This window comes from Quercus lobata, unplaced genomic scaffold (assembly GCF_001633185.2).
Source record: "Quercus lobata isolate SW786 unplaced genomic scaffold, ValleyOak3.0 Primary Assembly Scq3eQI_73, whole genome shotgun sequence".
Classification (NCBI taxonomy): Eukaryota; Viridiplantae; Streptophyta; class Magnoliopsida; order Fagales; family Fagaceae; genus Quercus; species Quercus lobata.
In genome coordinates this window covers 1,208,021-1,229,835 of record NW_022154703.1, presented here as the reverse complement: position 1 = coordinate 1,229,835, position 21,815 = coordinate 1,208,021, and the positions used below count along the sequence as shown (strand labels likewise).

At 33.7% G+C, this 21,815-nt stretch overlaps 3 protein-coding genes across 3 annotated transcripts; 2 read left to right on the top strand and 1 right to left on the bottom strand.

Moving 5' to 3' along the window:
* Positions 1–8,700: 8,700 nt before the first annotated feature.
* LOC115972791 (thioredoxin-like protein CXXS1) lies at positions 8,701–11,742 on the top strand. Its single transcript, XM_031093043.1, has 3 exons — positions 8,701–8,831; positions 9,041–9,163; positions 11,412–11,742. Exons 1-3 carry the CDS (start codon positions 8,730–8,732, stop codon positions 11,562–11,564), a joined length of 378 nt encoding a protein of 125 aa, XP_030948903.1. The 5' UTR covers positions 8,701–8,729; the 3' UTR covers positions 11,565–11,742.
* An 889-nt stretch (positions 11,743–12,631) lies between these two features.
* LOC115972737 (transcription factor ILR3-like) lies at positions 12,632–16,590 on the top strand. The gene is made up of 5 exons (XM_031092998.1): positions 12,632–13,115; positions 14,221–14,286; positions 15,238–15,315; positions 15,403–15,565; positions 16,046–16,590. The coding sequence occupies exons 1-5, from the start codon at positions 12,919–12,921 to the stop codon at positions 16,310–16,312; spliced, it is 771 nt and encodes a 256-aa protein (XP_030948858.1). The 5' UTR covers positions 12,632–12,918; the 3' UTR covers positions 16,313–16,590.
* A 274-nt stretch (positions 16,591–16,864) lies between these two features.
* LOC115972795 (sulfite exporter TauE/SafE family protein 2-like) lies at positions 16,865–20,071 on the bottom strand. Its single transcript, XM_031093046.1, has 4 exons — positions 19,149–20,071; positions 17,825–17,959; positions 17,579–17,725; positions 16,865–17,483 (listed from the first exon to the last, which is right to left on the bottom strand). The coding sequence occupies exons 1-4, from the start codon at positions 20,031–20,033 to the stop codon at positions 17,175–17,177; spliced, it is 1,476 nt and encodes a 491-aa protein (XP_030948906.1). The 5' UTR covers positions 20,034–20,071; the 3' UTR covers positions 16,865–17,174.
* Between the last annotated feature and the right edge of the window lie 1,744 nt (positions 20,072–21,815).

Here is a 21,815-nt window from a genome sequence, read left to right as displayed (position 1 = left end):
TGTTGTGATGTGGAAGACTTTTGTAAGTGATTTTGCAGCAACTTTGATATCTTGGTTTGCTCAACTACTGCACTAACATCTTGTCCAAAAAATGATGGGCTTAAGTTCTGTAATGAAGAATTGGATTGATTCTTTTTGAATATATGCTGTTGTGGACCACTCATCCTCTTTGGGTATATTTTTGTCTTGCAACTTAGATGCCCTGCTATGTTGTCGGTGGCGCCCATTGGTTTTTCTTTTTCAACACCAGGAGGGAGTAAAGTTTGGGCACATGAATTAATTATAATTAATGATTTGATAATGTCAGGTTCTAGAATGTAGATGCAGTTTGTTCAAGTGGCTTTCAATTTAATACCACGTTTTTTAAATCTAGAAAAATCGAAATCAGAAATTTGAATGTCCCTAATAATTATCCATCCATTCCCTTCTTTTCTTTAGCAGTTGTTTGGTCACTTGTCTTTGTCAATTGATTCATGCATATCCTTTTAAAAAACAAAATCATGCATATCCCGAAAATATATCAAACCATATACGATTAGATTTCTACCAAAAAATATACGATTAGATTGATAATGGCATGTATGCTCTTCTATACCATCATTCAGAAAACCAGATTGAAGGGCCCCTAGGATTGACAAGAAAGACTGTGGACCATGGGCCCAACATTTCACCATTAAAAAAAAAAAGATTCTTTAAAAACTATTGACCCAGTAACTAAAAGACGCACCCAAACAAATAAGTAAGCTAAAATTTAAATTACAACCTTATATAAATCATTATTTTCGCTCATAAAATTTATTCTTATCATTTTAATCCTTGAACTTTAATAATTTTTTTTAAAATATTTTGGTTATTTTGTTTAGTAATTGTCAAAATGTGAACCGATGTTGTTTTATTATATTTAATGACAATTATAAAAATGATAGAGCCATAGAGGATGGAAGGACAAACTTGATAAAAATATTAAAGACTAAGAGAAGTAAAATGAAATTCACACTATCTTAGGGTGTGATTTGGGGTTTTGACACAAAAAAGGCAATTTCTTGGCGGAGAAATATAATAAATCTAAAGGTAGAGAGTGTAAACTCTATGTGATAGAGTGAAGTTTTTAGTGTTTGTAGACTCGTGGTCGTGGGTAGGTGTGTTCACGGAATCGTTTAATGTGGTTTTGGTCAATTTTTATCGCCACACTACAAGATTTAGTTTGGCAAAAACCATCATTACACCATATCTTAATTTTATGGTCCCATGTGCGCTGTAGTGTATCACAGTGTAGTTTGGTCAGTTTTGAGTTAGGACATTCAAAATTTTGGGTTGGATTGGGTAACCCAAAGTTGATTTTTCTTTTGTTTTGGGTCAATTTTTAAATGTTGGACTGTTTTTTTATTTTTATCTTTATTTAGAGCCATCCAAGAGTTAGGCCCTTTTAAATATACACCACTATAAGTTTCTTAAAAAAAAAACATTCTCCACATGTGTATGTGTGTTAAAAATACTTAGCCTCCGTTTCACCCTTTTTTTTATTCTTTGTGCCGTGATTGTTGACTGGAAAGGTGTGAATAGTGCACACCTCATCAACTTTTCCAGCACCTTTTAATTAACTTTTCAACAACTTTTCAGTCACGAGACCCACAAACTTCACTTTTCAGCAACTTTTTTAATTAAAAATGAGTCCCACGGTATTATTCACACATTTAAAAATTATTTTGCTACAGTGTTTTTCAGTTTTCAGTTTTCAGCTGTATCCAAACGGACCCTTAGTATTCTAAAAAAAAAAAAAGAGTATCCCAACAAGTTTTTAGGTATGAAAGGGCTTATCTACTAATAAAATGATTCTCCTTGGGTCTCACCATTTAACATACCAAAATACCCTCGAATCAAAAAGTATAGAAAACTAAAAAAAAATTCCATTCATTTTTCTCCCTCTTCATGTTTCTTTGTCAAATTCGATTTAAAAAAAAAAGGTTTTATAGATAGATAGTTTCTCTCTCTCTCTCTCTCTCTCTCTCTCTCTCTCTCTCTCTCTCTCTCTCTCTCTCTCTCTCTCTCTCTCTCTCTCTCTCTCTCTCTCTCTCTCTCTCTCTCTCTCTCTCTCTTCAAGTTCAAAATGTCACCACTTTAAATGGGACACTTACTCTTCCTCTTAATTATGAGAAATTATTTTTCCTTAATTACTATCATTAAAAAAAAAAAAAAAAACTCCTACCAAAATACATTTTAGTTTCTCTAAAACAAATAATATACTATTTTGAATACACTATTTTTTTTTTAGTTAACTATTTAGAGAAATGCTATGTTTACAATTAGAAACAGATCCACGTTAGGGTAGACAGGCCATTCCCCCCCCCCCCCCGGCCCAATTTTGAAAAAAATATAGTATTGTATACATATCTAATTGGAAAATTTAAAATTTCCCTCAAAAAATATATTTTTTGCCCCCCTCCTTCAAATATTTACATATAACCCATGAAAACCAAAAAGAAAACTGCAGTTGGCAATCAACAGTCGTACTATGGCTCACAACTAGTGGCTTGGTCTCTTCTTGTCTACTGTGTCCACACTAACACATGAGTTGAATCAATTGAGGTATGTCCTCTCTTCTCAGATCTGAGTTGATTTCTCTCTCTACTCTGATATGAGTTTATTTCTCTCTATGATGTCTATCCACTTTGTCTCTATTTTGCCACCGTGACAAACTGATAGTGCAATGTGTTTTGTGTGTGTGAGTTTACTGTGTACATTTTAAGAAGTCATCCTTTGTAATAATGATTGAGTCTTGACTCTTGAATTTGAAAAAAGAGATGGTCAGATAAGGACAAATGAGATAAAAAAAAAAAAGAATAGAAAAATTGGAAACTGGCAATCAAAAAGTGAAGCTTGTGGGAACTATGAATCAAATGTGTGCAGTGGTTAGTAATAAATGTTATTAATTGATAACGCTTGTTTGTTGGTTTATTTTATGAATTATTAACTATTTTTAGAAAATAATTTATTAACATTAATGTTGTTGTAGCTTGTGGGGTATGTTTGTTTGGTTTATTTTTTGGACTAAATTTTGAAACTATAGAGCTATATAATATGGAAATAATGAAACTTTTATTTGAATGGTTGATGATGAGAAAATTATCTATAATATTTGATTTTTTTAAAGAGAAAAAATTACAAATAATTTGAAGTTAATAATGCAGCATTACCTCTAGTGTTGATGTCCCAATTCATGGAAATTTTCAAACAAAATTCCAAAAAATTACCACCGATTAAATCAGTATCAATCCAAATTGTGAAAATATGAGATTATAATTGTAAGGACCAGATTTGAGTTCCTAGCCTAATAGGTAGATGGACTGAGGCCCAAAAAGCCCAAAACAATGAATTTGTAGATAATGGATTAAAAAACTGGGCTCTAATGAATTAGACAAATACAAAAGTAGGTTTATCAGACAGGAAGATGTAAATGGACAGGTTTATAATGAGGAAAATCGTCCTTGGCAAAGTCCAAGGAGATCTGTTCTTATATATTTCTATCATATTTGATTACAAAGTCAGTTCTTAATGCTATAGTAATTTTCTCTTTCCTTTTCGATCCCTTCTTTTAGTGCCCTCCTTTTTCTTTTATATTGTCTCTCCTTTTCATCTCCACCTTCCACGTGCATGCCAGACGGTTGGTCTTGATACTTGTTCCATTAGCTCTCCCCATAAGTCTTCATGTAGTAATTGTAAGGCTGAAATCCACTGTTCAGGTATTACCTTCACATTAATGCGGCTAGAGAGTTAGCTGCAGTGCATTTAATGCGGAGGCAGCAGCTTTCTCTTAAGATATTTTTAGGATTTCTCCTTGTTTGATGTCACTATAATACATATCTGCGCCAACGGAACTTCCTGGAACATTACCCGGGACGACAGACAATCTTTTTGGACCTCGGCATTGGTTAGCCGAGGATGTGCTTATCCTTGCCCCACCCCTTGAACTGTTATGATCAAGACTAATCTCTCTACTTACTAACGTAGTTTCTTCTGACAAAGATATCTCTTCCTCAGACAAACCCTCGTCCTCGGATTCGGCCATAGACCCAATATATAAACAGATAACGAACTTTTGGGCCCAATATCCCTACAATGATGTTAATAAATAGGATGAAATTCAACAAAGCTTGAGTAGATGTTAGTTTTTATTTTCATAAACTTTTTTGTGTTTATACTTTGGCCCTCCCCAACTTCGAATCCTAGTTCCGTCCTTATCTAGAACATTTTCACAATAAATCCTAAGTGACAGGTTGTTATTGGTGGGCAAAAAAGTAATTTTAGTGATAGATTCAAATTATAACCAACAATAACTAATCACCTATAATTTGTTGTGAAAATGTTGTAGATGTAGCACTTCTTAACTATTTATTTTGATTAAAAGATAACCACTTATCTATATCCCTTAAAATAAGGTACTTCCACCTCTCCTTATTCCTTCGCAAGTCAATTGCCAAAATCAAACACAAATAAACATCTCTCTTCTTTCTATTTAACCTTTAAAAAAACCCCTCTCTAGTTCTCTCCTAGGGAAAGGATTAGTCCTTTCCTACGAGGTAATTCTCTTAGTGCTATTATTATTATTGCTCATATGATTTTGATTGTTGTATATGATTTTGATTCATTTGTTATGGAAATTGTAAGAAAAATATTTGAAATAATAAACATTGTATTATAACTATATTTAGTGTTAAAGCATCCACAGCAGATGTGGTATAAAAATTGCCATTTTGACACACCAAAAGTCTACTTTATTATTTTACCATATCATTTTACAACATCCCATTTTTCAGATGTTTTATCATTCAATTCTATACATTAAAATAATATTTACTACACCTTAAAATAATATATTATCTCCTCCCCATTATCATCAACAACAGCAATAACATCAACGTCGATCAACAACAGCAACAACATCAATAGCAACAACACCAACAAATTCCAAATCCAAAAACCTCAACAAAAGAGGAAAAAAAAAAAAAAAAAAACCAAACCATCACAACAGCCATCACAACATAACAGCAACAGCCACTTCCACCGTTGCCCCACCATCCACAACCACAAACTACAGCAGCAGGAAGAAGAAAAAAAAACACAATCTAGGCCCCAACAACCTTCCTCTTCCGCCACTTCTCAATCAACAACCACAAACCACAGCAAAAAAAAAAAAAAAAAAAAAAAAAAAACCCCACAATCCAACCACCACCAACCTTCCTCTTCCACCTCTCAACCACAACCACAAACACAGCATAGTCACCGTGACTCACCTCTCACTGAAATCAAGCCATCGAAACTCAACCCAGAACCTCAATCCAAATCAAAACCCAATCTCAGACGCAATCCATGATTCGGCCGCAACCCACAGCCTCAACCTAAATCACCTGAATCAACCCATCGAAGCCACAACCCACAACATCAACCCAACCCACCGAAGCCACCTGACTCACCACCCACAGCCTCAACCCAAATCAAAACCCAATCACAAACCCAAAACCCACCAAATCAACCAAAACCGAAGCATGAGGCGGCGAGGACTGGCAAGATCGACGGCGAGAACTGGAAAGTGAGGCGACGAGATCGATGACAACTTTCTTGAGAGTGATCTTGAGCAACTTTCTTGAGCATGGAGGAGAGGGAAGAGATAGAGAGTGACAAAGAGAGAAGAAATGAGATAGAGTCGACAGAGAGAGATATTTGTGGAAGAGGAGAGAGAAAAATGCAGTAAAATAATAATATCCCATTTTGCCATTGTTGTCTGTACCGTCTCATATTTGAGACGGTACTGTAGCAATGTGGCATAATTTTTGAGATTTGGAACATCTGATAAAGCTCTGTTTTTGTGTTTGGTGTGCCAAATGTGCCAAATATTTGGCATTTGGCACATTTGAGAGAGCTGCTACGGATGCTCTTATTGTAGCAGTTGCAGCTGTTGTCTATCAAGGGATGACATTGTTTTCTTACCCTATTTGTTTTGTCCCCCCCCCCCCCCCCCCCCCCCCCCCCAAAAAAAAATTTCCTTTCAACTCTTCTTAAAGGTTACTCCCTCCGTCCCACTTTATTTGTTCTCTATTCTATTTTGGGATGTCTCAAAATATTGTCCTGTTTCTAAAAATAAAAATCATTAATTTACTAATGTTCCTATGATACCCTTATTAATTTACTAATTCAATTTTTTGATAAATTTATTTAAGGGTAGTTTTGGAAACTTATACATTTTTAAAAGGTAGACAAGACAATAAATGATATTCCCTTAAAAAGTTTGACTTTTCAAACAGGACAAACAAAGTGGGAAGGAGGGAGTATTAGCGGTTGTTAATGAGTGAGTTACATGTGTGAGTAGTTTTTTTGGCATTGTTTTTGTAATTTTGTCATTGTGAACTATAGAATTTTAGGTAAAAAAGTGTAATTAATTATTTATTTTTTATTGCAATTAGTTTGTCCATGATGATAAGTTCTAGAATGGAAGGACATAGAAATAGGAGAGATAAAGTAAGATGAAATTCTTGTGAAAAACAAAACCATGAGTTAATGCTTAATATTTGCAGAAAAACGTGTAAGCCTTAAATCATGATGAATGAAAAATTATGACACTAAATCCTAAAAAGAAGGAGATCAGTCTTTTATAATACCAGTTTATATAATATTAATATGGTAAAATTACAATTTTTTCATATGTGGTTTGCCTGAAAAAACACTTTTTCTACATGGTTTACCTGAAACATACTTTTCTTACTTGTGGTTTGTCTCCCGTTACCCACCTCTATTAAAAACATGAGTATTTTTGCTATCCTTTTTATGCCTCTCTTCTCTCAAAACATAAAAAAAACTATAAAATTAAGAGAATAGAAGATCTAAAAGTTAGGTTTTGTAAAAATAAAGTGGGAAATTGTTTGCAGCTGGTTCAGGCAGTGGGATTGTGAATGTTTACAACCAGGGGCGTAGCCAGGAAATTTTGTTTGGGGGGGCCAAGTTGCAATACTAATATATTTATCAAAACAACCGCATACACACACATAAATACACATGCTTTTTTTATTATATACACACACTTTTTTATTTGATAAGTTATATATATACACGCACCCAACAAAAAAAGAGTTTAATATTTTTAATCAAAATTATGTTTGATGACTATCTTTCATAAAATTAATAAAATTCATTTTCACAATTTTCATAGTGAAATTCTTAAAAAGTTTCATTTTCTATAAAAATTATTAAATTTTATACTAATGTAAGTAAAATTATTCAATTGAACTAATGTAATTTTTAAAAACAAGAATGATCCAAAACTTGGAGGAACAAATTAGGCTCCAAACATATTTGAAACTATTTTGCTTTGACCCATTATGTGGCAACTAAAGAGACATTTCATGTGTAGTTTTAGTGACAAGAATTTTTTAATGAGTTAATGACTTTTTAATCGCCACATAACGGGTTGAAAAAAGATAAATTTAAACATGTTTGGTGCCAAGCTTTTTCAAATATTTAACAGATATGACAACACATTTTACAATAAAAAATAGAATTGCGAAAAATAAAGTTAAGTCTCTATAAAGACCAATTTTTTTTTTTTTTAAAAACATCATTGGACTAATTCACATAGAGGAGTTCTTAGGGGGCAAGAGAAAGCCTATCAAGACCATAGATAATCTAACCACCAAAGTGGATTTTTTGAAATTTAATAATGATGCCTTATCGATCACCAGCACATAAAACACATGATCACTTCTTTGGCTCTTATTGAAGCCGACCAAACTGATTCGAGTTACACTTGAGTCCACCGTGAAGGTCATAGATTGATTATGGGCTATGCCATTTTGCGATAGAAAATTCTGAATTGTCCTTGCTCGAGTCCACACAGTGAATTTTCCTTAATACAAGTCATAGATAGAAACCCTTTGTGGAGGTCACAGTGATTAGGATTCTGGAGAGGGTACCTTCGGGACTGAGTAGTGTTTGGAGGTTGACGTATTTTATAACAGACCATTGCTAGAGTTGAGGCTGAGTTTGATTTGGCTCTTCATTGAGATGCACTCACCAGAGATTTTGAGAAATACCAGTCCCACCTCAAATCCAGTGTTCACTGGCAAGTTGTCTGCAATTGAAATGGCAAAATTTAGTATTAAGTGACAGTTAAGGGATCAAATAACATTTTCATGCTTCAGATAGTCAACTTAAGCTCCAGACAAGTCTTGGTGACAATAGTAGTACACAAAGTTTTCGTGTGTGAGTTTCATTTGAGAAAAAGTTAGGTTTTAATTTTTAGAACCTGGTCTTTAAATCTTTTTTTCCTTTAGTTTTTTATATTAAAAAAAGAAAAATATAAAAAGGAAATAAAAATACAAATTTACTATTATTTTTAATAAAAATGGATAACGAGAGATAAGAGAAGAAAAAGAAAAAAAAGTTAAAAAGAACAATTTTGTGGCCCACACAGATTAATTTTTTTTTGAGAAGAAAAAGAAAGAAGTTAAAAAGAAAAATTTTGTGACCCACGCAGATTAATAATTGGACCAAATGCGAAGAGAGAGAAAAGGAAACATGGGAAAGACAAACTGATCCTCTCTGCTTGCAGCTGTCGTACATATCCATCTAAGAGTAAAGTGGGTCCAACTCAAAACATTTCATATTTTAGGGACTCAGTTTTATAATAGCTTCTAGAGTAGGTGAAAGAAGAAGAAGACGAAAGAAAAAAGGAGGAGGAGATGGAAGGCCTAGAGCAGCAGAACAAGACCAGAGTTGTGAAGGTTGACTCTTTGGAGTCATGGGATTTCTATGTTACCCAAGCCACCAATCAAGGCACCCCTGTAAGTTTCCTCATCAACTTCACAAATTTTCAAACTACTATTAAACTACACAAACTCTTTCTCCCCCTTTCTGGGTCTTGAAAATAAATATAAACCTTCACTTTCTTCATGAGTATCTTTTTTTATATATGTAAAAAAAAAAAGTTCTTGATGATGTTAATGGAATTGTGGCTATTAAAGTTATTGTCTTGGTGGGATGGGTATTATAGATTGTCATACACTTCACTGCTGCATGGTGCATACCTTCAGTGGCAATGAACCCCTTTTTTGAAGAGTTGGCTTCAAGCTTCCCTGATGTTCTGTTCCTCACAGTTGATGTCGATGAGGTTAAGGTAATTCATCAAATTTTTGTTAAAAAAAAATTGATTATTGATTTATTTTTTGCTTCTCTGTTTGTCATATCAGCTTTGAAACAATAGTTTATCTAAAAGCATATAGCATATTACTCCCCGTATTGAGTGCAGAATGATATGTTATATATGGGGTGTATTAACATTGATATGTTATGTACAATTTAGAAGTTGACTTTTCAAAGATTTGTGGCTCTTGCTTCAACCATTAAAAAATTGCTATATTCCTCTACACATAGGTACATTTCTATATGTAATGGCGTGGATAAGTTTCATCTTTTAATAATAAAGATTGATTTCTTGTGATACAAGGAATGTGCTTTGTGAACGCGTGTGACCACAGCCATAAATATGAAGTGCCTTTGTAAATTTTATATAAGAAAACTCACCAAATGTGAAATGGGAAATTATTTTATTTTTAAAACTCATCCTTTGCGATAATATAGATTAATTTGGGAATTAAATGTGGACAGGTTTTTTAGTATGATAATATTATTTGTTTGTATGCATTGTGCATGAAATATTTAATGTTTTGTTGGTTAGTTTCGTACCTTTGGTTGCCCGAGATATAAAAATGATTAGTACAAAAAGCAGTAGTGCAGCTAAGCCTGATCAGGGGTAGCATTAATTAATCTTGGGCACAAGGAGTCAATAACTGGGGAAATGATGAGTGATCCACCAACTGAATTGTAAATGATGATCAAGTTTCCATTTTTGAGGCAAACACGTGAAAGGTCTCTCTGCAGAAAACATTGGCTGTGGAAGCTCCAATTGAGTTTAGGAGATGAGGCTAGTTGGCATCTTTGATCCGTTGTTGTCAATTTAGTTGCTTCATCTAAGTGACTTCTCCTGTCAGCATCAAACTCTTGGATTCTTGCGTTTTGGGATACTGAGGGGGTGTTTGGTTTAGCAATTTTCATCACTCAATTTTCAATTTCCATCAATCACTCAAAATTTGTGGACCCCACTAGTGGTTTTCTTGTTTGGCTTAATTTTTATTCTCAATTCTCATTACTCAATACTAAAAAAAAAAGTGAGAATGAGTGATGAGATATGAAAACAAGTTTTGTGAGTTTTTAGATTTTAGAAAATTGAGTTAAGTGGCAAAATCGTAATAACAAACACAAAATTGGGACCCACATGTGATGAATTGTTTCATCAAGTCAAATGGTATTTATTACTCCAAGGTTCCCAAGGGCTATTTGCTCCCTTTTTTTTTTTTTTTTTGAGGAACTGACTATTTACTCTTTTACTAAAGAGGAGGGGACTATACTAAAGGCCCACCAACTGAGTTATATTTTGCTTTTTACAAAACAAAAACTAAGGAAATATCAAGTGCCAAATAAGAATTGGAGTTGAGTTAAAGAATTATAAGTTATGAGAATGAATTTATGAATTGTAAATTGTGAGTTATGAAAATTGAGATATGAATTATGAGATATGGATAAGATATGAACCAAATAGGGCCTGATGTTGTAATGTTTCACTGGTACAAATTTTTTTCCCCTATATTTCTTGGTGCTGTGGGATCTTTTGTTCTTTAACATTATTCTGTTTTCTACATAAATGTTCTGGTGTGTGCTTAGCTTGAATCGTTCATTTTTCAGTTGTTCAGATGTGTGCCTGCTAAATTATTAGCCTAATATTGATATACATATATTAGAATCAGTCCTCAGAGATATTTTATGTGCATATTTAGAGTGATTATGTGCTACCAACTACTTAGATATGTGCTCATGATCAAAGGATAGGCATTTGAACAATAAAAAAAAAAATCAATCACTAGCACATGGAAAACAAATAAGGAGAAACCATAGTACAATTACTTTTTGATGCCTTTATTTTGAGCTGATGTGGTCTTATTCAAGGTGGAACAACTTGCAACCCTGCCACTCCCAGATTGGGCTTTTAAAGCACATACTTTGGACGCTTTGCCCGTGCACTAGACCAACAACTAAGTTGAAAGTTTTGTCAATTCCAGAAAGTCAAGATAATCAAGTCATTTTAACCACCATAGCCAAGCTTTAATCTGGGGGTATATGGGCATGTGTAGATAAAATATCTTCTTACTTTCAGTAGCTAGTAATACAAAATCCAGATTGGCTTGGCAATCACAATCATTTAATGGATACACTTAAACCTCATATCTAAGATTCCCCAAATTGATGTTTGGAAATATTTTTGTTGATAATGTTTTGACATAATATATTTTTGCATTTTGATTGGTTAGGAGGCAGCAACCAAATTGGAGATAAAGGCCATGCCCACATTTGTGCTGATGAAAAATGGTGCTCCGGTTGACAAGCTTGTTGGTGCCAATCCAGAAGAGATAAGGAAAAGGATAGATAGTTTTGTTCAGTCCATTCGTGTGTATGTTGCCTAGTTAATGTATGTATATGTATTTGGTATTGTATATATTTTGAACATGTAAAATATGTGATTGTGGTGGTCCAGCATCAAGACAAATGATAAGTTGGTGTGCCTTTTGTGGGTGTGTGATTTCAATCTCATAAGTGTAAAAGTGCTTCCTTCCTTTTAAATCAAGTTGGCCATGTTTTTTATTTCTGGATTTTGGTTTGGTGCCCTGAGTTAAAGGTCATGCCTCGAAGCAGGAAATACAGGTGAATACAAGAAAAGTTGGCTGTTTACATGTTTATTACTCCTAATAGTCCAGACAAAAAACCCCTGCCTATCTGTGCAGATTAATATCATGTTGCCTATCTGTGCAGATTAATATCATGTTGGGATTTTGGATTGGCTGCAAATACGGTATTCTGGACAGGTTTAAACCAAGTGCCATGAAACAAAATTGCTTGTTAATTTTCTCCCCAGACATAGTCTCTATAAATGAGTTTAGAAAGGTTTAATGAGGTTCTGTTCATTGTTGGAGGGAATATGATCATCTCCATTTGAAATGGATGGATTTCATGATTCAAATTAAGTACTACAATTATAAAGTTTTATCTAAATTATAGTATAATAGTGATACTGTAACTAATTAACTATCTATTCTATCAATTAGCTAATGGACTGCAACTAAAATAATATTAATCAATAAAAGTTGGATGGTGAAGTCCTTTAAAAAAAAAAAAAACAAATCTGTTATTTATTTATATTATATGATTTTCAAAGTTTTTTTTTAATTGTTTTTTTATATGATTTTCAAAGTAGTATCCAACTTTCAATTCCAAAATTGAAACTTGGGTAGTTTGTGAAGCTCAAGCCCAAGTATTCAGTGAGTAACTTCAAAATCCATCCAAAGTTTCTGAGCCTTAAAGAAGTCCAAACACAAGATGATACAACAAGCCCAACCCAACACACAAACACACCCACCAAAAACAAGTGGGGTGAGATACAGTAGAACACGTTGTTGTTGTTGTTGTACAACAGGACCCAAAAAAAAAAAAAAAATTGTTATGAATGCATGCGTGTAAGACGCAAAGGGAGCAGTGTGTGGTGGAAGTGGTGACCTATCAGAACTCCTCTCTCTCTCTCTCTCTCTCTCTACAAATTCTCAAAAGATTCAAAAAAACACTCCTGTTATTGTGCTTCTCTACCATCATCATATATTCCAATATTTCCACCACCACCTTTAACGCCACTCAATTACATAACCGTTGACCAAAACTCCGAACCAACCTCCTTCACTCATTCCTTCATTCTTATTAGTCTCTGCTCATCATTTCTCTACGTACCACCACGACGGCTCGCCGGAATATCTTGGAATTTCCGGCAATATGGAACACAGAGAAATGGGGTCTCAAGGAAATGAAAACCCCACCATTTGGATGTTTGATGAATATAATCTTATGGAGGACATTTCTGTCACTTCTCTCCTTGACCCTACAGGATTTTTTGCTTCTACTACTTGGCCTTCTCCTCCTCCTCCTCCTCCTCCTCCTCATCTTTCTTTCTCCAACCCCACTTCTCTCAGGTGGTCCTTAATTCCTTTTTTACTCTCTTTTTTAATGTATTTATTTACTTTTTTTTTTCTTGTCCCATTACTTATTTGCCAATTATATAATACACTGACGTTTTTTTTTTTTCTCTCTTATAATTTTTTGTACAAATAATCTTGTATGCTTGGGTTGTAACACTTTCTATATAAACCATGATGAAGGGTTTTATTTACATTTTTTTTTTTGTTAATAATTTAATATATGTGACTGATCCTGATTAATATGTTGAGATTCATAGCTCATTCAAAAAAATTTGACACTAGGTTTGGTCCTTGTTTTTATTATTATTTTAAGGTTTTTTTTTTTTAATATATATATTTTTTTCTTTTGTGATTTTCTGGGTGTTTTTCAATTTATCTTTATGTTTTATGGGTGATTGGTAATAATGCAGGCAAGGAGGGCTACTTTAATACCTTAGATGTTTTTGACTTTTATGAAAATTCGACATTTGAAGCTTTCAATGTGTCAACTGTCAAGCAGCATGAGAATCATATGCATGGGCGTGTGCGGTCTACACATATTGATTTATGAATATATTAGTGATTATGGTAGTCATTTCTAGTGATGCTGTCATTTAGGACTTGGTATTCCATTGTAAAAATATAAAAATAATAGCTGCTTCCAGTCAGAATAAGATTTGTTTTTAGCACTGTTTCATTATTGACTTGAAACCTAGTACTCCTCAATTTAAGAAGTTTGTAATTATGTGATAGTCAGAGGATTTTAAAGAATCTTATGTTATTGGCAAAAGTTAGGATCTCTAACCCCTTTGATTATAATGAGGTGACATGATCTTTGGGAGACACCAACTTTAGGGGTTTTGCATTTCTTGTGCAGTTTGTAATTAGAGAATCAAGATCATTTCCATTTCAAGTGGAATGGAGACAACTTGTTTCACTGTTTCGAATTTATTTCATGAATCTAATAGCGTACTTGCAATCTATTCGAACTCCATTTTATTTCCTCCTTTACATGAAAACCTGGGCTGTATCTTGAGCAGGATTAACTCCACTTATCTACTTAGTTTTTTAAAAACTTGTATAATGGACAAGCTCATATTTTCTCTTGTTGTTTTCTCAGTATGGAGCAGATTGATGACTCATTTCCAAATTCAGATGGTCCAAAGGAAATTAGCTCTCGAAAAAGGTAAACTTTAGTTGGCTAAGTAGTAAGTTCAGTATATCTTGTCTTCCATTACTGGCTAGTAGCAGTTTTTAGGGTGTTTGAGTTTCTTTTTGGTTATGTTATGTTATTTTTTTATTTTGATTTTTCCCCCTTTCTCTTAGTTCCCTCTTTCATTGTGGTACAGTTAGATCTGTTATCTTAAAGCTGATTGTTTCTCAAAAAAGAAATGTCACTAGATTTGACATGAATCTGGTAGTGCCCTGCTCCTCCTTTCCTTTTCTTACTTTGATTCATTGCTATTCTTTTCTTATTGTGAAAGTCTGATTTAATGGATTAAGTTCCTTAATAGTTCTTATGATAACTTCACTATAGAGTTCCTAAAATTTTTATCAATCAATTTTGAAATAAGTTGATTAAATTTTATCATGTCATCAACATTTAAACAAACATTGACTATCACCATTTTGGCAACTATTGATGATAACAGAATCCAATCAACTCATTTTCAAAATGGTTGGAAATGATTTTAAGAATTCCATAACAGAGTTACCTTAAGAACTCAAAATATGCTAATCCCAATTAGCTCACAGGATCTCCTTAAAATTTAGTTCGTAGTAATACACAACTTTCTTGAACTAGTCAAATTATGAATTAATTGTACTCCTTCACCCACATAGCCAAAAAATGATGATGATCCTGAAATTAGAAAAACTATTTATCGTATTTTAGTTTTTGATAATGAATGAATAAATGATAAAATGAGGGAAAATGTAAAAATGTCAGTGACATGAAATTTTTTCATTGGTTAGGAGGTAATGTATAGCTTATATGTGGACTTTAACATTTTGCAGATGAGGTGATAGGAACTAATCTTTAGGAAAGTTTCATGTTTTGTACTCTTTAACTTTTTGTGGGGAGGGGGGAGATCATAAAATGTATTTTTCCATTTCTTATTTCATATTTTGTGTACAGGGTGAGGTCTGGATCATGCACTACATCTGGTTCCAAAGCATGCAGGGAGAAAATGAGGAGGGATAGATTGAATGACAGGCATCCTCTAATTCGTTAATTTTCTGATTCTCTCTCTCTTTCTCACTCTGTCTCTGTCTCTGATGTTGACTTTGGAATTATCTTAAGGTTCATGGAACTGGGTTCTATCCTGGACCCTGGAAGACCTCCTAAAATGGACAAGGCTGTTATATTGGGTGATGCTGTGAGAATATTGACTCAATTAAGAGATGAAGCCCAGAAGTTGAAAGAGTCAAAAATGGATCTGCAGGAGAAGATTAATGAGTTGAAGGTGCGCTTTGATATTTCAGTTTTTACTTTTGAATGACACTAAGGATGGTAATAATTTTACGACAGCAATATAAACTGATGTGTTAAATTATTTTGAACACAAAACAAAATATAAGAACTTTATTAATTATGTTATTTTTTTTTTTTTTTGAGTGAGTTTCAATCTATGACGTTTGCTTCTAATGATACTCATTATCATCAGACCAAGAAACCGATTGGTTTTGTTAATATGACACTATTTAGTAATCACATTCATGGTCACGTTATTCTGTAAAAGTTTTGTAATAACATTGGTAGAACTAGAACCTTTTGTATTTTCCTTTTCTTTTTCATTTTAGAAGGCATCTGAAATCACACTTGTTTTTAGGAATTACTCCATATATACCTGATAGCTGCAAGGATATCCAAAAAATAAAATAAAACTGACCACGTTCAAATTCAATTCTTGTTGGTTATGTTGAGTGGAGGTTTGTTTGTATAGGCAGAAAAGAATGAGCTTCGTGATGAGAAGCAAAGGCTAAAGGTAGAGAAAGAGAACCTTGAGAAGAATGTAAAAGCTATGAGTACTCAACCAGGATTTTTGCCTCATCCTCCTGCAATCCCAGCTCCACTTCCTGCCCCAGGCCAAGTTGTTGGCAGCAAGTTGGTGCCATTTATGGGGTACCCTGGAGTTTCCATGTGGCAGTTCATGCCACCGGCTTCTGTTGATACCTCACAAGACCATGTTCTCCGTCCCCCAGTTGCATAAGGCAGCAGGCTTCATTTTTTGCTCTGCAATCCTTGTGCATTAGGAAGCCCTTGTTCCTAATGTTTCTTTAGTATTTATATTTTGATGAAGGTTGCATTTTTAAGACTGGATTAGGCGGATGATAAATGTGATTTGGGAAGTTGGAAATGCCATTGAATGTTTAGGGATAAATTGTAAGTTTATCAGCCAATTTTGGTATTTAATTACCAAATTTAACATGTCAAGCATGTGTTTTGCTAATTGTGCGATCAATGAGAATGTTAGTTTGATTGAGCTGTGGAATTTCACATTGTGGTTTGTTTTCTGCATACGAAGGCACACAATAGCAGAATCAGTATGAAGAATAAACTAGTTCATTTCGATATTATGTAGAAATCACTCAAGCTAACTCTAATTTTTGACTCCCAAAACTTGTGTATCTACTATAACAGGAAGTCTAAGGAAGTTGTAAAACATTGGAAAACTTAAAAGGATTAATACTATAAGAGACCAAAATACGCAGTTCCAGAATTGAAAGCCTGACACAAAAACATGATCATGTATTTAGTAGTTCTCTTATTTCTCACTGCAATTTGTTTCATTAGTACTCGCCGCGTTACATTTGAAAACACATTTCTACGCATATCGTACTACCCTCAACTGAGAACATATTATAGGAAACTATTTACAAAAGTTATTCTTAACAGGGCGATTTGAATCCCATGTATTTCCCAGACACATAGTCCCTCCAAACATCGAGTGCTCCAAAGCTAGTCATTAGGACAGTACTCAAAGCCATCACAATGCTGACTGAGAATACAATGAGAGATTCCCTCCCATAAACTGAGGTCTTATTATAGGAACCTATTTACAAATTTTTTTCTTAACAGGGCAATTTGAACCCCATGTATTTCCCAGATATATAGTCCCTCCAAACGTCGAGTGCCCCAAAACTAGTCATTAGGACGGTACTCAAAGCCATCACAATGCTTACTGAGAATACAATGAGAGATGCCCTCCCATATTCTTGAATTGCTCTCTGCACCACTACCAATCCAAGAAGTGATGCAACAAAACAGACTATGGCCAAGATGAGGGCAATGTCTGTCTGTTCCATGCCCAACAATACATACTGAAATGACGACATTGTAGCTGAGAAGAACACCATGAAAGAACAAGTTGCTGCTGTTACCTGCATCAAGATATGAAAGCAAAAATAAGTATTCCTGGCAGTTTAACATGAAACAAGATGAAGTGAAAATGATTGAAGATGGAATTAGATGTTACCTCTGGCGTTATCCCAACTTGAAGAAGAAGTGGGCTTATAAGCATTCCACCTCCAATTCCAAAGACGCCGCCCAACATTCCCGCTAATGATGCCATTAAAGGGAAAATCATCTTGTTTGATGGTCCATCTCTAATAAGATCTTCCTCCTAAACAAAGAGTACAAGTTTAGGCTAATTGAAATATAAATGTTTTAATAAAGGTAAATCATGGACAACATTAGTCAATCTTCAATTTTTTTCAATGACCTTGTCGTTAGAAGTCTGATGTTGATTGCTTTCCTTCTTGCATAGGATCCATGCTGTGAAAATCAAAGCTAAGGGTATTTGCAATGATGAGATAACCCAGTAAAGCACTCCACAAGGCTCTATTTGTATTATACCCTGCACATATTTCAAAGGGTCACATGTTGAGAGTGCTAGGACAAAAAAAAATTTAGAATCCTTACTATATGTTTATCAACAAGTAAATCACATAAATAGAAAAAGGAAAAAAGGGAAAAAATAAGTAACAGTCACCAGATTCACCACCAGTGTGTCATATATGAACTTATGCATATAAAATTAGGATGTGGTTTTTGAACCTTTGCACAAATCAATGATTTTGATATTTTTAGAGCCAGAAAGATCACAAATCAATTCAATAGTTTATTTAATCAATGATTTGTCGTCATAATTGATATTCTAGTTGAAAAAAAAAAAACACAAAGAAGTAGACAGCTATTCTCACTTTTTGGGTGTGCATATCCTAAAGCTGATCCTCTTCTGACTAAAATATCAAATAATTTGTTTTCCTTTTCTATTCTATTGGTTTAGAGAAAGAGACTTTTGCTATTGAGAGAGTTTGGATTGCGCTGAAATTTCATTTCAGCGTGTTTGCGTCTCCGTTAGTGGGTCCCATGTATTGTTTACAGAACTCACAAGTTATCTAATTCAGCAAAATTTTCATTAAAACTAGGTCCCACTACACTATTCACACATTTAAAAATTATTTTGTTACAATGTTTTTAGTTTTTAGTTTTCAGTTTTCAACCATAAGCGGTATCCAAATAGACCCTACATATACTTTATTTTGAAAAGTTCCCTATGGACCATATATATTAACATTTCACAGATACACTTTGAACTAGATATAACTTGAATTAAGCTTTGTAGAGAAAAACCTAACTTAAAGATAGTTGCAAGTTACAACAAAATAAAATATTGTAAGAGACCCAAAATGCAATTTCCCTTGTGAAGGATGGTTTTTGAAACCAAGGGACCACGAAGCTAGTGGGAATTCCCAAACTACATGGATGCAATTCTATTGATAGGATTGTACCTCTAGATTTACTTAAAAAAAAAGCACAATAGCTACACATCACTTAGCAAAAGTAACATATATAATGGTCCACCACTTGACATTGCAAAATAATAATATAAAGTGAAGTCATCAGGTTGCAAGTAGTACTTTTATTAAGTTAAAAAAAGGTTTGAAATGGAGCATAGATTTCTAATCATCAAATTTTATCTCAATATGCAAAGTAAATTAAACTAAAAAAATGGAATTCAATGAAATTATTGTTAGCCTTACCTGTCCATACCGATTGCCACGAAGAAGATAAAGAATGAAGAAGGAAAACCAGACCAAAACTAAGATCCCAATTTTCGTCCATGGAAGCCTCGACTTGCCATCTTCTTTCATACCCAAAAGAGGTTCTTTAGTACTATCAGAAGTCCCATCTTCAACCGACCCATTTTCCAAATTTTCACCACGATTTCTCCTTAGCTCTTCAGATTCCATTTTCCAATGCGACAAACCATTTTTACAAGTCTTTGAGGTAGTCCAAGCAAGAAAAGTAGCAAACAGGATGGTAATAAGCCATTCTGGAAAGACAAGGTTGCAATTAACTCCTATACTAACTCCTAACAACATACATGGCTCTGATAAAAGTGCTATATCAAAGTCAATCAAAGTTTTGCCACCAAACTTGGGTCTAGTGGTGCACAGGTTGCACATAACATTTGCAATTGACCCACCTGTGACCATAAAAGCTGAGAAACTTGAGGCTGTCTTGAGGTCTAGGCCTGCCACAACAGTTAAAATTGGTATGAAAAGCCCACCACCACCAATCCCGCCTGCACTAGATATAGAGGAAGCTATGAAGGAAAGAACACCAGCTATAACCATAGGAGATGCGAATTTTAGTTGGGTTTCTTGGAATTTTGTTTGCTGAGTATTCCTACATTCATAAATTTTGTTGAGGAAATGGTCAATTGTGAGGGATTCTGAGATGGGTTGTGTTTGTTTTGCATGAGAATGACCGATGGTAATGAAAAGGATGAGAGGAAGAATGAAACATGTAAATTTATGGATCTTCATTTGTTTTGGAATTCCTCTTGTTCTTTCTTGTTGTGTCTCCAGATGAACTGTATCTGGAGTCTTATATAAGGTCAGGGAGGTAGTCTTGCATGGCATTCGTGAGAAAGCCGACAGAAATGATTACACCGACTAGACAAAGGACAATGAAATGACTATGATGCTTATTTATAATTATAAAAAAACAAAAATTACTATGATGCTTCTAGTGACACTTCTCAATTATGCCTAATTTAATTAAGTTTAAAATTAGAAATTAGTCACCTTTTTAGGACCAATAGTTTTTTTTTAAGCCTCACTTTTTATAGATGTGCTACAGGTACATCTGTATTTGTAAATAATAAGCATTTTAAATAAAATAAACTATTTTATATAGGTTTGCACGTAAAATAATTGCTTTCTTTATATGTATATATATCCGTAGATTTTGTATTGAAAATTAGGAGGTGTTAATTAAACTATAAATAGTTGCTTGTTAAATATATAAAAAAGTAACTTGCCATGGAGATGTCTTTTATAACATCTAGTTTAGTGAGTAATGGACTTTGATCTTTTATTAAAGAAAGACCAGTATGGATTAGGATGAGAGTTAATTAGGAATTGTTGGAACCAGTTGTACCTACTGTTTTGTTTGTGATTACTAGTCACAATAATAAAATAAAAAGTTTAAGTAGGTTTTATTTTTATTTTTTATTTTTAATTGTTACTTATCTCTAGTTTATGGAAGAGAAATACAAGGGCAGTTATTGCAGGTGGCGGAAATTTGTGGTAATACTAAGACGTGGGGGAACATAGTGGCTTTCTATAAGAGAGAAAGCAGTGGGATAGTGGGTAGGTTTTGAAGAGATCTGTGGTGAAGGAACTCACTATTTTCTTGTGGTACAATAAAATTACAAAAAATACTAGCCTCTGAGCACGCGCTCACGCGCGTGTCCAGAGGCTCTTCTATTTTTTGGGTAATGGTTAATTTAGAGCATTTATTATAATTTGAGATTATTACATTTTTCAATCATAAAAAAAACCTAGGGGTGTGATGAGTATCATGTGTGGAGAAATAATTTTTCATCACACCCCTAGATTTTTTTGTGATTGGAAAATATAGTAATCCCAAATTATAATACATGTTCTAAATTAACCATTACCTAAAAAATAGAAGAGCCTCTGGGCACGCGCGTGAGCACGTGCTCAGAGGCTAGTTTTTTTTAAAAAAAACTTATTGTCATTATTTTCCATTCATCCCAATTTGAGGTTTATGCATTTGTCCAATAATATGGTTTTTTTTTTTTTTTAATTTAAGGTAAATATTTGGGCAATTAACTTAGACATAGTAAAATTAGGGTGATTAACATAATTTCTATCTTTTTCTTAATATTTAAAAGTAATATTACTCTCTTATATTTTGATTTTATATTGTTATAATATTCTTAAAAAGTTGTGTTGTGACACATTTTGATTTCAAATCCTAATCTTTATCTGTGTAGTTGAAAAAATCATCTTCTCTACGTGCAAATAATAGATCAACAACCATGGTTAAACTGTAGGTGCAACCAAATATATATATATATATATATATATATGCCTTGAATTTCATAGCAAAATCAAATAATCAATCAAACTTCCAAATTCCAAATGGAGTAATAGTAACTCTGAGAACTAAACTGAATGCTCATAGTAGTACAAATTTAAATTGAAAAATTAACATAAATTTTAAAAACTAAGAACTATCTACTATGACTATAGCTCATCACTGACTCCCTTCCATCTCTCTCACCGCTATTAATGCTAACAACTATGTCGTTGATGATCAACTACAACACTGCCCGGGCTCAACATCTTTGGAGACAACGTTGGCTTCATTTTAAAAATGGGTCACTCACCTGA

Excerpts from the sequence above, each read along its gene's own strand:
- LOC115972737 (XM_031092998.1), top strand. The coding sequence starts at position 12,919 with ATGGAACACAGAGAAATGGGGTCTCAAGGAAATGAAAACCCCACCATT. Across the intron at positions 14,287-15,237 it reads GAAATTAGCTCTCGAAAAAG|GGTGAGGTCTGGATCATGCA; the intron begins GTAAACTTTAGT and ends TTTTGTGTACAG. Across the intron at positions 15,566-16,045 it reads AGAAGATTAATGAGTTGAAG|GCAGAAAAGAATGAGCTTCG; the intron begins GTGCGCTTTGAT and ends TTGTTTGTATAG.
- LOC115972795 (XM_031093046.1), bottom strand. The coding sequence starts at position 20,033 with ATGCCATGCAAGACTACCTCCCTGACCTTATATAAGACTCCAGATACA. Across the intron at positions 17,960-19,148 it reads GTGGCAATCGGTATGGACAG|GGTATAATACAAATAGAGCC; the intron begins GTAAGGCTAACA and ends AAATATGTGCAG. Across the intron at positions 17,484-17,578 it reads AAGTTGGGATAACGCCAGAG|GTAACAGCAGCAACTTGTTC; the intron begins GTAACATCTAAT and ends ATCTTGATGCAG.
- LOC115972791 (XM_031093043.1), top strand. The coding sequence starts at position 8,730 with ATGGAAGGCCTAGAGCAGCAGAACAAGACCAGAGTTGTGAAGGTTGAC. Across the intron at positions 8,832-9,040 it reads CCACCAATCAAGGCACCCCT|ATTGTCATACACTTCACTGC; the intron begins GTAAGTTTCCTC and ends TGGGTATTATAG. Across the intron at positions 9,164-11,411 it reads TTGATGTCGATGAGGTTAAG|GAGGCAGCAACCAAATTGGA; the intron begins GTAATTCATCAA and ends TTGATTGGTTAG.